This window comes from Musa acuminata, unplaced genomic scaffold (assembly GCF_036884655.1).
Source record: "Musa acuminata AAA Group cultivar baxijiao unplaced genomic scaffold, Cavendish_Baxijiao_AAA HiC_scaffold_277, whole genome shotgun sequence".
NCBI lineage: Eukaryota > Viridiplantae > Streptophyta > Magnoliopsida > Zingiberales > Musaceae > Musa > Musa acuminata.
This window is the reverse complement of record NW_027020540.1, coordinates 1,074-16,986: the sequence shown is the minus strand read 5'-3', so window position 1 is coordinate 16,986 and position 15,913 is coordinate 1,074. Positions and strand designations below refer to the sequence as shown.

Sequence of the window (15,913 nt, the reverse complement as noted above, 5' to 3'; positions counted from 1 at the left end):
TTGCTTCGGGAGAGAGGAACGTAGTGAATAGCCAGCCAGCCACCGAGCAGGACACGAGAGAGAAACCTTATTCGGGATAAGATGCTTACTTAAACGGAGGACATGGGTTCTGCACTACACATATGGTGGGTCATGGAAACAGGAGCTCGGAATGCGCAAGGAATGACAAATGGTGCAATGCATCTTTCCGCTTGATTTAACTGTCGTTCCATCACAAGGAACGAGGAGTGATTAATCTTTGGCTTTGTTTCAAGCAAAGATTAAGTAAGTGATTAATCTATAAATTTCTTCCTTGAGTGTCCAGAAAGGTTAGGTTTTATCTGGTGAACAGTAAGAGGAAGGAAGTCAAAGAACACCAAATAAAATTAATGCCCTACTTCCTCGAGGCTATCCAATTAATAATCCCCACAGCTTAACCACCCACTCTTGTCTCGAGAACAAAGCCTCACTCACTTGCTTTGGAGAGACAAGATCCAGAAAAGCTTCTCTCACCTAAATGCGCAGTGTCATTATACAACTGTAGCACCAAGTCATATACTAACTAGTTTATGAACGTATGGGTCAAAACCCTTTTGCTTTTGCCCACCCTCTACTCCACTATAAGAAAGAAACCAAAGTTGGCCTGTGCTGTCCCCCGTCGCAAAGTCTAAGCACACATCGCTCGTCGCCTCCGCTGCTCCTCGTCTCCTCTCTCGACCGTTCTCCAATTGAACGCAAAAAAGGAGCTTCCGTTTGTGCCTCTTAATGTCTTCCATGGCCGAAGACAAGGAGAAATCCTTCTTGCTTTTCTCTTCCTCTTTCTCTTATAGAGAGGTCAAGCCTTCTTCTCTCCTCCGTCGCTTCCGCTTCGTCGTCTTTGTCGTCCTCTGCTACGTCCTGTGGCTTCGCCTCTTGTTCTTCACCTTCCCACCAGAGTCCTCCTCTTCCTCCGAGCGCTCCGTCGCAGGCGGCCACCGCCACTGCCGGCTCAGCCGCTCGCTGGACACTTGCCACCCCGACATTGCGCCCTTTTACATACACAGTATCCATCCCCGGTTCAACGCCGCCCTCATGCAGCGCTGCCTCGCCCGCCCCGCTTCCTGCGACGTGTGCCCCCACGTCGGCCATCGCGGACTTGGCCGGCCCCTCCTCCGCCTCCCTCTCCGCGCCGACGATGTGGTGGGCACGTCGTGGTACGCCACCCACCCGCTGGCCGCCGAGATGCTGTTCCACCATCGCGCCGAGCGGCACCCCTGCCGCACCACTGACCCCGAGGCGGCGCTCCTGTTCTACGTCCCGTTCTACGCCGGCCTCCATGCCGCCGCCAACTTCCGGCAGAAGAATCACACCCGCGGCGACGCCCTCGCGGTCGACCTCGCCGCACACCTCTCCTCCCTCCCCTCTTTCCGCCGCCACGGCGGCCGCGACCACTTCCTCACCCTCGGCCACGCCTCCTGGAACTTCATGCGCTCCCCGGCGTACCCGGACCTCGGCACCAACCGCCTCCTCCTCCTACCGGAGGTCGCCAACATGACGGTCCTCACGGTGGAGCGCCACCCATGGGAGGGCCACAACCAGTTCGGAATCCCGTACCCTTCCTACTTCCACCCGCGCACCGCGGCGGAGGTGGCGGAGTGGCAGGCAGAGCTCCGTCGGTTCAGGCGGACGCACCTGTCGGCGTTCGTCGGCGGCCTGCGATCCGACGAGGACAAGGGCTCGGTTCGGTCCACCATCATGAACCAGTGCTGGAAATCGAACCGGTGCATCCCAGTCGATTGCGAAGCGGCTCGGCACGAGTGTGGCGACCCCGACCGAGTCCTCGACGTGATGCGCCGGGCCGAGTTCTGCCTGCAGCCGCCCGGCGAGTCGTTCACCCGGCGGTCCACCTTCGACGCGGTCCTCGCGGGGTGCATCCCAGTGTTCTTCTCAGAGCACGCGGCCTACACGCAGTACGAGTGGTATTTGCCAGGCCGACCTGAGAACTGGTCGGTTCTGCTCCAACGGGACCGATGGGACCGGGTGGAGGAAGAATTGGCCCGGATCCCGAGAGCCGAGGTGGAGAGGATGAGGGAGACGGTGATAGCGCTGATTCCGAGGATGACCTACGCCCACCCGGAGGCGAACCGAAGTGAGCTCGGGTTCGATGACGCGGTCGATGTTGCGCTGGTTGGCCTCACCAAACGGATTCGAGCCTCTCTACGACGAGAGGGTGGTGTGAAAGCTACGTAAGTATAATGATTGATGGTGTCGATTCAACAGTCAAATGGTGGTGAATGCACGCTCATCAATGTGGACCGTTGGTTGCTGCTGATGGAGGGGCTCGGAGACTTACGAGGAATCAGGAAAAGTGCAAGTTGGTATGCCCGCTTCCGTTTTCCACCTACAATTGAAGATGGTGTTCCTTCTTAATATGAGAAAGAAAACCACTTGATCGATTGCTTGTACACAACGAAACAAGAATTGTTTTCTCAGATCGAAGGAGATGACTTGTTCTACAAGAAAAATATCATGAATTGCTGGGTATGATAAAAGGAGGTTGTGCTGTTTCTCTTTGAAGACATTGCTATCAATCACGAGAAGAGCGCAGGAATCCAACACGAATCATGTTTGTTTATCTTGTATCAGCTACCCAAATCTTGCAATGCTAAGTCTGAGAGCACACAAAGAAGCAGCTACCCACATCTTGCAATGCTAAGTCATTATTGCAAGTGAGATCTTGCAATGCCAAGTCATTATTGCAAGTGAGAGCACACAAAGAAGCAGCTACCCACATCTTGCAATGCTAAGTCATTATTGCAAGTGAGATCTTGCAATGCCAAGTCATTATTGCAAGTGAGAGCACACAAAGAAGCAGCTACCCACATCTTGCAATGCTAAGTCATTATTGCAAGTGAGATCTTGCAATGCCAAGTCATTATTGCAAGTGAGAGCACACAAAGAAGCAGCTACCCACATCTTGCAATGCTAAGTCATTATTGCAAGTGAGATCTTGCAATGCCAAGTCATTATTGCAAGTGAGAGCACACAAAGAAGCAGCTACCCACATCTTGCAATGCTAAGTCAATCACATAGTGTTTATTGCAAATGAGAGCACACAAAGAAGCAGCTACCCACATCTTGCAATGCTAAGTCAATCACACAGTGTTTATTGCAAATGAGAGCACACAAAGAAGCAGCTACCCACATCTTGCAATGCTAAGTCAATCACATGGTGTTTATTACAAATGAGAGCACACAAGGAAGGTTTATGAGCTATTGCAGCAACTAAATAAAGCACATAAAGTAATATGGACAAAGTTGGTAACACAATTGGTGCCTTAAATTGTCAGATATAAGCAAGACAAACATTTTCATTGCAGAATACTTCAGGCATCTAACGTATCTTTTTAAGCAAATGTGAGAAAATAGTGTGATTGAAGTGAAAAAATAAGCATGCCTAGATCTAGGTCACTTCAAGTACAATAACCTCAAAATGGTTTTTTTTTAGACCTTGAGTTGAAATGAGAGGTGGCCTACACCCTAGAAAAGCGGTATGAACATGGATTGCAAAGTTAAGTGTTCTATTAAAATAGTTGAAAATGATTTTGATGTTATGAAAGATCTCGTGGGAGGAGACGTAATTGACAAGTTGGATAGAGTTCGTCTAAATTTCTAAGGAGGGCAAGTTATGCTAAAGTGCTCAGTAAAATCCTTTACGTAAAGCTAACGTTTCAACCATCAAGGTAGAGGAGGTCATACATGGAACTCCTTGCTCAAGTATAATCCTTCCTTCGATGATCTTGATAACAAAGTCACCACCTGTAAAACTATAATAAGGGTCAAAAGATCTATTGTATTCAAGTCACAATGAAGAGGATACTCCCAGTGGTATAAGGTGTGGATCTATTACGTCATTTCCCTCACGACACAACAAAGCTACAGATCCAAATAGTGGTTGCAAAAGTGATAGTTATTACAGTTTAACAAAAGTTTCTAAAGATAATTTATAATGAATCTATGGATCCAAATATCATTAAAGTGTCTAAGGTTAAAGCCCTCTCTTAGCCAATAACTATTATTCGAATCATTGAAGAAAAGAAAAAAAAAAATAAACATACATTCTCTAACCAATCGGATTCCAAAAGGAGAAATAAACTTGTATTAAAAAAGAAAATACATAAAGAATTATTAAATAAGTGACAAATAGAGCAAAGCTTATGTTAACAGTGTAGAATTTTGTCAAACAAATATGGAGGCAATTTCACAAAAAATTTTAGATAAAGATTTTGATTTTTGGGGCCACCACAAGCTATCACATTGCCTTCCAACTACTCCAAGTTCTATCCTCATATTGTTTACTAGTCTTTACTTACTTATAAAAATTACTTGTAATTAAAGAGCATTTAGGGGAAAGGGTTCAAACCCAAGCATCATCACCGAGAACATATGACACATAGATGCTAAAAATACAGAATACAAGGAGAGGGTAGAAAACCTCTTTGAGTTTTACCAAGTCTCATAATCTATCAGCAATAAGATTAGGATCAATATTCTCAATAGTATTAATATCAAAGAATATAGGATAATAATTGATCGGATAGTTACAAATCCAAGGGTTAGTCTATGCTTTAATATGAGAGTCATTCTTAATGATTTTATACAACCCACCCTTGGGTGATTTAGAAGATTAAATAACCCTTACCTAGTGTGGGAGATCCTAATGAATATGCTTAGCGATAAAAGTGACTTTGATTATTTTTATATCATGAATGCCAAGACCACAATAATATTAAGATTAGTGATTATGTCCCGACTAATGAGTTTATATTTATTATAATCAGTATTATCATTCTAAAAAAATATTTATTATAGCTTTACCCATATTATTAATGATTTTTTTATAGGTCAAAGAATTCATGAGTATGTACAAGAATAAAATTGATAATAGAGTTGATAAATATAGCTTTACTAAAGAAGTTCTTTGTACTAACCTTTGATCTTTCTAAGGACCTTGTACACCATCAGACCTTGGTGGTGCTCTTGGATTCTAGTGTGAAAAATAAAAGTAGGAAGCTAAGGGATAGGTCAAGATCTCTCATTGATACTAAATAGATTGTATATTCTATATTTCATAGGGGAGAACAATATCTACGAAAATAGATATTAGATTTACTAAGGTTAAGGGCAAAAATAACACAGTTGAAGGTTTTAGTATTAACCCTAAAGAAAATTATCACATCATCATAAAAAATAAGATAAGAAATCTTAATTCTTTTTTATGTTAAAGGGGGTAAATTTATTTAAGTTGATAAGGCCCATGAGAATAGAGTATAGGTTCTACTAGATCAATATATATAGATAAAAAGATATTATGTTTCCTTGGCAGATAGTATAATATCTAGAGAACTAGTTAGAAGGTATCTAATTAATCAGGCAAATAAATATTGGGGAGGACAAGCAATCTAAAATTCAAGCTATGAAAGGGGGTGGAAAGTTTATTAGCTTCATAACCTTCAAATTAGTATTCGAAGAAATGCTATCAAAGGCCATCGATTTTGAAGATGATAAGAGGAGAGCTACCTTTAGAGTTGGCTATCGAGTGGGCCAACTTATTAGCAATCAAAATATTATTATGGACAGAGTGACCAAATATAAATGCAAATTACTCATATTGAACAAGATGGTTGAGGACAACCAAAATCTTGCAAAGTAACTTGTAGATTATATTATACAATGTAATTGGCCAATCATCCATGAATTTTTTTAAGATTATCTATTTTAGGGATAAAGACTAAGAAAGTTCTACTCGAGCTCTTAGGAAGGCATTTGAAGTTTTAAAAGAAGTGGAAAGTATTCATGATATTATCTTTGAGAAGGTCCCAATATTTAATAAATAATTCTACATTGAAGCCACTAAGATCAAAGCTCTTACTTTAGCCTATTTGCTTGAGAGAGGTACTAATCTTTAAAAGAGAAAATGTTACACTCAAGAGGGCACTATCGATGTGATTTAAAATGTGAAGAGAGAGAATAAGATCCCAATTATTGAAAGTTTTGGAGCTCGAATAAGCCAACTAGTTCAAGTATCAACTAGAAAAATGAGAGCATATCTCATCTTTATTATGGTAGAGGTCCCCACTATCACGTTTTAAGATGTTAATATAATTTTTATGATTTTTTAGGGTGGCAACTTTGTGAAAAAAAATAGTGTTTTTATCCTTTTAGCGGTTTTATCCTCCATTTAATATGAAGTTACCTATTTAAGATAATAAATCGAGGCAAAAAAGATTAAAGTGCTTATTATGGTCAAGAATGCCCAATGAGTCCTTAGTTTTAAGTTCAACATTTTTTTTTTTGTCTAGACTAGTCTTTTCCAAATTTTGACCATGCTTTTGGTGCCATTGGAAAAGCAGGTGGTAATTGTGGGTTAGCCTATGGTGAAAGTCTATAAGAGGGTTAATACCACTTATCCAAGAGAAAGCCACAATGCTACCAACTTCTTAGTAATCAGTCCAGTGTGATTTAAATAAAAAAAGTTTGACATGATTGTAAGCGCATTTAAGAATGTTAGCTTAGATCAGTAATGGAGAATGATTAGAAGCAACACAAGTGAGGTATTGGACAAGGATAATATCAAATAAGAAAATCTAATGTTGGTTACCGAGAGCATGATCAAGCCTAGCAGAGCGAGTGGAGCCAAATCGATTATTACACCACATAAAACGATTATCATGAAATCTAATATCAATAAGACTAGTATTAAAAATAAAATTTTGAAAGTCCAAAATAAAACTAGAGAGATAAAACAATCTCTATCTCTAAGGTTATCATTGGTAGAAAGAATTACGTTGAAGTCATTACATAGAAACCGTGAAATTGAAATAGAGTTGAGTTCACAAAATAGATTTCAGAGAGATCAACGAAGGCTGAAGTGCTATCATAAATAATGAAAAAGAACAGTAGAGGTGTAGTTAGGTTCTCCATAATAAGATTAAGGGACTGATCATTTTTACTAATAGTTATAGCCTTGAATGAGGATCTCTAAGAAACTAGGATTCCGCCAAGATAACCGACCATCAGGATGAAATCCCCGCACCAAGCCTTGCCCAACTTACAAAGGACGATATGATTATGTTCCTCATCTAAGCATGTTCAAGGGGAGAGAATGATGTTAGGTTGATGCATTTTCATTAGGCCTAGGAGCCATTCTTTTCCTTGATGCTTCAAGGCATCCCTCCAATTCCAGGAGAGAAGAATCAATAGATTAAGAAGAGGAGTGGTTGAGGGTCTCTACATTTGAAAATTCGACACTGGTATTAGGGTGCAATAGTTATTTCTTCTTGGATCGGAAGGAAGGAAGAAAGTGGGGAAGGAGTCGACTTTAGGGTTCTCCTCTTAACGTTTATCCCTTCTTTTTCCATAATCTTGACCCACCAAGACAATCTCATTAGTAAGTAGATTATCACCTTGCTTAAGCCTTCCTCTATAGCCTTGTGAAAAGCCTCTATCATCTTGTAAACTAGTGCATCAAAGAAAATAGGATTAGGTGCAAGAGGTGAGGGGGTCTGGACCATTTGAGGTTTGCTTTGTATTGTAAATTGGTAACTAGGAAGTAATGTTATAGCATGAGGAAGGGAGGCTTCGTCACATTATGCCAAAACCATAAAGGGATTTGAGATATGTAAAGGGGAGGGTATAGGCATCTTGATAGAGCCATGTGATGGGTTAAAGGAGGGTCAGGTTAACCGTCTTAATAATTTTTCTATCATCAGCAGCAGCGAAAAAATCAAGGTCTCTTGTTAGGAGATCTTATTTGCATGATTCAAGAGGATGGCAATGGTGGGATGATGTGAGAGAGGCAACATGCCATGTGTTTTAGGAGAGTAATCAGTGGGAAATGCTTTAGGGGAGGGGCTGCTTCAGGATGATATACGGGTTCTAGCTTACACATGCTCCTGCATTGAATCCATTGCATGAGGCTCTCAAAAACTAATAGCCAAGGACAACTCCGAGATTGATATTTGTAAGGAGGGAGGTTTGGTAGGTAAAGCACAATGCTCCCATATTGGTTTTGATGGGGATATAAACAGGAATAACCTTTGTATAGGAACAAATACTAGAAGACCAAAACACGCAGCGGAATAAATGGAAACACAATCAAACAGAACACCAAGATATACGTGGAAAACCCCTTCAATGTGAAGGGTAAAAACCACTGGGCAAACTAGAGATAATCCACTATGAGAATAATGAATATACAAATCTCAATCTCTTGCCCAAAACCCTAGCAACAACCACAAGAGAATAACTGGGATATAAGGATCATGTTACTGCCCACAATATCTAAAACCTCCCAAGTAATCACAGCAAGAGCCTATTGTAGATTTGATCTAACCTGAGATGAGAACACTGTTAGATGATTGAGAACAGTCTCTCTGCGTTGTCCTTGTCTTCTTCCCTTTCTTTCTCTTCCTTTTCTGCCTTGTTCTCCTTCTTCTCTTTGGAATCTCGTGGCTACAAAGATCTGCCTCGTTGCTGCCTTTTTATAGCTTTAATCTGCATCTAAAACGCAGCCACCACACTCCCTAATCTTAATTAGGGTTAGGTTAAGAGGGGGTGTGGGCTGTGGGCTGATAAAGCCCACATGGGCTGAATATGGGCCATCAGCCCAACAACCTCCCCCTTCAGCCCATAAGGGAGGCTGTCCCATGACTCCTCAATGTGAAACCATGCCGACCAGCTGTCGGCATATCTCCTATCTTTCTTTTGGTAGGGTCTTCGTCAACATGTCTACTCTGTTGTCATCTGTATGAATTTTCTGAAGCTGCAACTGCTTCTCTTCAAATACATTTCGAATCCAGTGGTATCTGACATCTATATGCTTTGACTTGGAATGAAACATTGGGTTCTTACACAAATGGATGACACTTTGGTTGTCACAATGCACCACATAATTTTCCTGTTTCAGCCTCAATTCTTGTAAGAATTCTTTCATCCATAACATTTCTTTGCATACCTCTGTAGCAGCAATATATTCTGCTTCTGTGGTAGAGAGAGCAATACACCTTTGTAACCTGGATTGCCATGACACAGCTCCCCCTGCAAAAGTAAGTACATAACCTGAAGTAGACTTCCTCGTATCTATATCTCTTGCCATATCTGCATCTGTGTAACCTGTTAACACAGGTGGTCCACCTCCAAAGCTTAAACAAACCTTAGAGCTCCCTTTGATATATCTAAAAATCCACTTCACTACTGTCTAGTACTCTTTGCCTGGATTTGCAAGAAATCTGCTAGTAACACCCACTGCATATGCGATGTCTGGCCTCGTACATACCATTGCATACATTAAACTTCCAACTACTGAAGCATAAGGAACCTTTTGCATTTTCTCCTTCTCCTCATCACTTGACGGACTCTGTTCTGAGCACAACTTGAAGTGACCTGCAAGAGGAGAACCAACTGGCTTAGCATTGCTCATACTGAATCTTTCCAATACCTTCTCGATGTATTTCTCCTGTGACAACCAAATCTTCTTGTTTTTCCTATCATGAGAAATCTGCATGCCTAGTATTTGCTTTGCTGGTCCCATGTCCTTCATTGCAAAAGACTCACTCAGTTCCTTCTTCAACCTGTCAATTTTAGACATATCTTTCCCAAGAATAAGCATGTCATCAACATAAAGTAAGAGAATAATAAAATCCCCACCAAACCATTTGATGTATACACAATCATCTGAAGCCGTTCTTTTGTATCCATTTTCTGTCATAAATGAATCAAACTTTCTGTACCACTGTCTTGGAGCTTGCTTTAGCCCATACAAGCTCTTCTTCAACTTGCAGACAAAATTATCTTTACCTTTGACTTTGAAGCCTTCTGGTTGCTCCATATAAATTTCCTCCTCCAAATCACCATGAAGGAAAGATGTCTTCACATCTAACTGCTCAACCTCCAAGTCCTGGCTAGCAGCAATACTAAGAGCAACACGAATAGAAGACATTTTAACAACAGGAGAAAATATCTCTTCAAAGTCAATACCTTTCTTTTGACCAAAGCCTTTCACAACCAATCTAGCTTTGTACTTTGGTTGAGAACAATATTCTTGAGTCTTCAACCTAAAAACTCACTTGTTCTTCAAGGCCTTCATTCTATTTGGTAGCAGCACCAAATCATAAGTGTGGTTCTTCTGAAGAGCATCCATCTCTTCCTGCATGGCAACTAACCATTTCTCTTTCTGCTCACTCTCAACTGCTTCCTGGTAACTCTCTAGTTCACCTGCATCAGTAAGCATCACATACTCATCTGTAGAGTATCTTCTGGAAGGTTGACGTTGTCTAGAAGATCTTCTCAACTGAGGTTCTGCGGGAACTTGCTCTCCTACTTCTTCTTGCTCAACATGTCCTGCAGGTAAATCAACATCAGGCTCTACACTATCTTCATGCACATCTCCCCCATCACCCTGATATACCGGAGGAATAACTGGGTCATAATCTGCTAATCCTTCTGTAGAAGTCTTGGCTGGTGCCTTCTTCTTCAAATCCTCAAAGGTTTGATCCTCAAAGAAGACAACATCTTTGCTCCTGAACACCTTCTGCTTTTCTGGATCCCAAAGCTTGTAACCAAACTGATCATGTGAGTAACCAAGAAAAATACATTCTTTAGACTTACCATCCAGCTTGGACCTCTCATTGTCAGGAATATGTACAAATGCGCGACAACCAAACACTCTCAAATGCCAGTAGGAAATATCTTTCCCTGACCATATATGCTCTGCAACATCACCATCTAGGGCTGTACATGGTGATAAGTTGATCACATCAACTGCAATCCTCAAAGCCTCATCTCAAAACCTTTTGGGTAGCTTGGCCTGTGAAAGCATACATCTGATCTTTTCCATGATGGTGCGGTTCATCCTCTCTACAATTGCATTATGCTGAGGTGTACCAGGAACTGTCATCTCATGTTGGATTCCATGTGACCTGCAATAGTCATTAAACAATCCCGTATACTCACCACCATTATCTAATCTTATGCATTTCAATTTCCTTTCTGTCTCCCTTTCAACCCTAGCATGAAACTCTTTGAAGACATTAATAACCTGATCTTTGGTCTTCAAAGCATAAGCCCAAACTTTCCTAGAAAAATCATCTATAAAAGTGATAAAATAAAGTGCACCACTTATACCAAGAACATCAACAGATCCACCAGGAGTTTTTGTCCTCAAAGGACCACATACATCTGTATAAACACGGTCTAAGGCATACATTTTTCTAGACAAAGCAGCACTAGCAAATGAAACTCTATGTTGTTTACCAGCCAAACAATCAATACAAGGGTTCAGATGTATACCTCTGAGATATGGTAATACCTCTCTCTTGGAAAGAGCTTGCAGCCCCTTCTCGCTCATGTGTCCCAATCGCCTATGCCACAACTCCATACTGAAGTCTTTCTCTGTAGCATTGAACTGCTCACCATAAGTTTTAGCCTGTAACCTGTACAAAGTATGACATTTCTTTCCACTAGTTATAACAAGAGAACCCTTACTGAGCTTCCATTGCCCTCTGTGAAATCTGCTTTCATACTCTTCATCATCTAGTCTTCCAACTGAAATTAAATTCAGCCTCAAATCAACCACATGCCTCACATCCTTAAGTACCAACTTGTAGCCAAGGTTGGTCTTTAAATGGATATCACCCATGCCAATGATGTCTGCTGTGCCATAGTTGCCCATCTTGACAACACCAAAGTTTCCAGACCTGTATGTAGCAAAAAACTCTCTCCGAGGTGTAGCATGATAAGAAGCACTTGTGTCAATCACCCACTCAAGATCCTGACACACACAAGAAAAAATATCATCAGAAGGAGACAAAATCAAATAATCACCACCCTGTATTGTAGTTGTAGTATTATCCTTTAACTCTATAGACTCCACTTCTTTTCTTTTTTTCTTGTTCTTCTTAGGTTGCTTACATTGGTTCTTGTAATGTCCTTTCTCACCACAGTTATAGCAAACAATATCTTTTCTTGATCTTGACTTGCTCCTACCCATACATGAACTGCTTCTAGACTTTGACCTTCCTCTATTCTCTGAGATAAGTGCCTGTGAATCATTCTGAGATGTTGCTGAACTCTTTCTTCTCAACTCATCATTCAACAAACTGCTTATTACTTGACTCATAGTGACAATACCATCTGGTGCAGAATTACTAAGGGAAACCACCAGTGTCTCCCAACTTTCTGGTAATGAACTGAGAAGTAACAATGCCTGCAACTCATCATCAAGAGATATTTTCATAGAGGATAACTGGTTAGTAATACTCTGTATTTTATTTAAATGCTCAACAATAGAAGCACCCTCTCTATATTTTAGGTTCACAAGTTTTCTGATCAAAAAAGCTTTGTTGCCAGCTAATTTTCTTTCATAGAGACTTTCCAATTTTTTCCAAAGAGAATATGCAGAAATTTCAGTAGAAACATGGTGAAAGACACTATCATCAAGCCACTATCTAATAAACGCAATTGTTTTTCGATCTAACCTCTTCCACTCATCATCTGTCATAGTTGTAGGTTTTGCACTATCCCCTTGCAAAGGTCCATACAAATCTTTGCAATACAAGAGATCTTCCATTCTTGGTTTCTATATCATCTAATTATTTCCATTCAAACTAATCATGCGAGAAATATTACTGGCCTCCATGTTCAAATACAAAAATTAAATCACCAAAACCCCGCTCTGATACTAATTGATGGGGATATAAACAGAAATAACCTTTGTATAGGAACAAATACTAGAAAACCAAAATACGCAGCGGAATAAAATGGAAACACAATCAAACAGAACACCAAGATATACGTGGAAAACCCCTTCAATGTGAAGGGTAAAAACCATGGGGCAAACTAGAGATAATCCACTATGAGAATAATGAATATACAAATCTCAATCTCTTGCCCAAAACCCTAGCAACAACCACAAGAGAATAACTAGGATACAAGGATCACGTCACTGCCCACAATATCTAAAACCTCCCAAGTAATCACAGCAAGAGCCTACTGTAGATTTGATCAACCTGAGATGAGAACACTACTAGATGATTGAGAATAGTCTCTCTGCGTTGACCTTGTCTTCTTCCCTTTCTTTCTCTTCCTTTTCTGGCTTGTTCTCCTTTTTCTCTTTAGAATCTCGTGGCTACAAAGATCTGCCTCGTTGCTGTCTTTTTATAGCTTTAATCTGCATCAAAAACGTAGCCACCACACCCCCTAATCTTAATTAGGGTTAGATTAAGAGGGGGTGTAGGCTGTGGGCTGATAAAACCCACATGGACTGAATAAGAGCCATCAACCTAACAGGTTTCTCTATATGCGTCTCTAAAAAAGCGACGGATGGGAGTAGCTTTATGGCCGGTGCTTGCAAAGAGAATTACATGTTAGTTAGTGTGCTCTAGTACACATCATTGTCATTATGATCATATCGAATGAAGCGGTCTAGGTTGGAGAGGATCCCAGTTTAGGCGACAATAGGGATCTTGATTGGGCCAACTTCATATAATGGGTTCAGCTATTTGGGATAACGGCGATCGAATTATAATTAACTCAAGAGACTTTTGTGCTAGGTGGACCTGATCCATTCCCCTAAGCTTGGGGTTTGTGCTCAGGCCATGTTGCTTCCCAAGCAGCAAAGTAGGGTTTCTCTATCTTGCCTTGGGCTTTTGCTAGGTGGTGATCAATAGCAATGTATATTTTTTTATCTTTTATTTTGTTCCCCTTCACCTTTGGTTTGGGAGATATTAATCTTAGCATATATCTATAAATCCACATTTCTTCCATTAAGAATATAATTTTATATATACATTCATAATTAAAGGTTAAAAATTCTAATTCATATTGATATCCTTGAAAATATATCAATCTAATACAAATTGATGAGAGATATTTCAGATTTTTTATGTTTTTTCTCATCTTAACTAATTATTCATAATCGTGTTGTATTTAGAATGACGAATACAAAAGTTAAGGGTAAATATGGAATTTTATAACTCCCCACCCCCCTCCTCAGCACCCGCATAAATGTGGCCCATCAGAGAAGCCCGCATCATTCGAGACGCAACCGCGACCGTCCGATCCGTTGATCTTTGCTGGTGGCTGTCCTATTTAAAACCCCCATCTCCGAAACAGCCACTAGGGTTTCCCACACTTGGGGTTGGCTGCTCTTAGTCGGCGCATCGGTCGCGGGCACCCTCATCGGCGGAGATGGTGAAGGGGCGGCAAGGCGAGCGCGTCAGGTGCAATCCGATTTGCTCTTCGAAACCCGAACCTCTTTCTTCTCTCCATTTCGATTTCATCAAGTTGATCTCTTATTGCTTGCGCTGTCGTTTGATCTCGATTGCAGGCTGTACGTCCGCGGGACGATCCTCGGATACAAGAGGCAAGTCGAGTTCTTCTCGGGAGTCGAATTTGTTCCTCGTTGTTAGTTGGACTTGTGTTCTTTTTCTTCTGTGAGAATTGATGAGGATGTATGGATCAGGTCGAAGTCGAACCAGTACGAGAACACATCGCTGGTCCAGATCGAGGGGGTGAACACCAAGGAGGAAGTCGCTTGGTACTGCGGCAAGAGGATGGCGTACATCTACAAGGCGAAGACGAAGACCAAGGGGACGCGGTACCGGTGCATCTGGGGTAAGGTCGCACGCCCCCACGGCAACAGTGGCGTCATCCGCGCCAAGTTTAAATCCAATCTGCCGCCTAAATCCATGGTGAGGCTCGAGTCCCTGCGTTAATTCGTACTCCAAATTTCACATTTTTGCTTAGGTTTTCCCTCGTCTTTGTATCTGCAGGGTGGAACGGTCAGGGTTTTCATGTACCCCAGCAACATTTGAGGAGGTGAGCTTTTACATTCACCTGTTATGGAGAATGTCATTTCGAGAAATGTACTTGTTTGGTTCTATTTTCTTATTGTTCTCTTGTTATTATTTAATGTTTTTCTCCAGCATTTACTTTCTCTATGATTTTTTTTCATCAATCTTTGTATTCATTTTTTAATTATCTCTCCTGAAATTGTCACGCAAAATTGTTATGTTTTCACTTGGGTTTTAGATATCATCCCTGAAATGTTTCACTTGCTTAATGCAGAACATTAGAAACATCTTTTGAAGTTCCAAACAAATTCTAATGTCGATAGAGGATTATTTGTTTTTGGTATTATGAGAGGAATATCCTGTGTGTTATTGCTCAAATAAATCCTTAGTCAAAGTTATTTAGATTGAGAAAGAAAGAGTTCTCCAGGAGAATTCGATTAGAGCGAGACTCGAGAAGAAACAGTATGAGCCTGATAATATCATGCTCGTTATATGATCTCTGGGATATTAGATGGATGATGGACTATAGGTATACAGTAGCTAAGGACAGATAGGTTCAAAGGATTGGATTTTCCTGTATCGTTTGGGGACTATGGCGCACTGGTTTAGTACGTCTGCAGTTGATGAGTCGAGTGAATTATTATGTAGATAATAATTCATCGAGCCCGAAGGAGTTCTAATAAGTATGACTCACAATCAGTTCGATATTGATTATTGGGCTTAGAAGGTCACACACATATGGTAAGTGTTGCGACGAGTAAATATTCAAATATGAGATGTTCGTTGGAGTTTTTATCTTATTTGATATCTAATAAGTTCCTGTATTATTGGATCTCATGGATGAGATCCAATAAAAACTAATAAGAGATTATTGGGTAGAGACCAATTAATCTAATAGGTTTGGGTAAATGGATGAAGATCCAATACCTAATAGAATAAGATTCATTAGGGTTAACTAGGGGCCTCTATAAATAGGAGAGAACTAAAGCCTCATAGGCTAGAGCTTCTTAGTAGCCATCTTTTATTCTTCTCTCCCCTTTCTCCTCCTCAGATAGTAGGCCGTGAGTTTTGAGGAGCGTCGTCGCAGTTCTACTGTGTGGATC

At 41.0% G+C, this 15,913-nt stretch overlaps 2 protein-coding genes across 2 annotated transcripts; both read left to right on the top strand.

The window, feature by feature from the left end:
• The first annotated feature begins 608 nt into the window (after positions 1–608).
• LOC104000363 (probable xyloglucan galactosyltransferase GT17) lies at positions 609–2,467 on the top strand. The gene has a single exon (XM_009422390.3). It carries the CDS (start codon positions 745–747, stop codon positions 2,206–2,208), a length of 1,464 nt encoding a protein of 487 aa, XP_009420665.2. The 5' UTR covers positions 609–744; the 3' UTR covers positions 2,209–2,467.
• Positions 2,468–14,114: 11,647 nt separating this feature from the next.
• On the top strand, positions 14,115–14,946 carry LOC135657570 (large ribosomal subunit protein eL33w-like). The gene is made up of 4 exons (XM_065175973.1): positions 14,115–14,237; positions 14,345–14,380; positions 14,480–14,708; positions 14,790–14,946. Exons 1-4 carry the CDS (start codon positions 14,206–14,208, stop codon positions 14,829–14,831), a joined length of 339 nt encoding a protein of 112 aa, XP_065032045.1. The 5' UTR covers positions 14,115–14,205; the 3' UTR covers positions 14,832–14,946.
• The last annotated feature ends 967 nt before the right edge of the window (positions 14,947–15,913 follow it).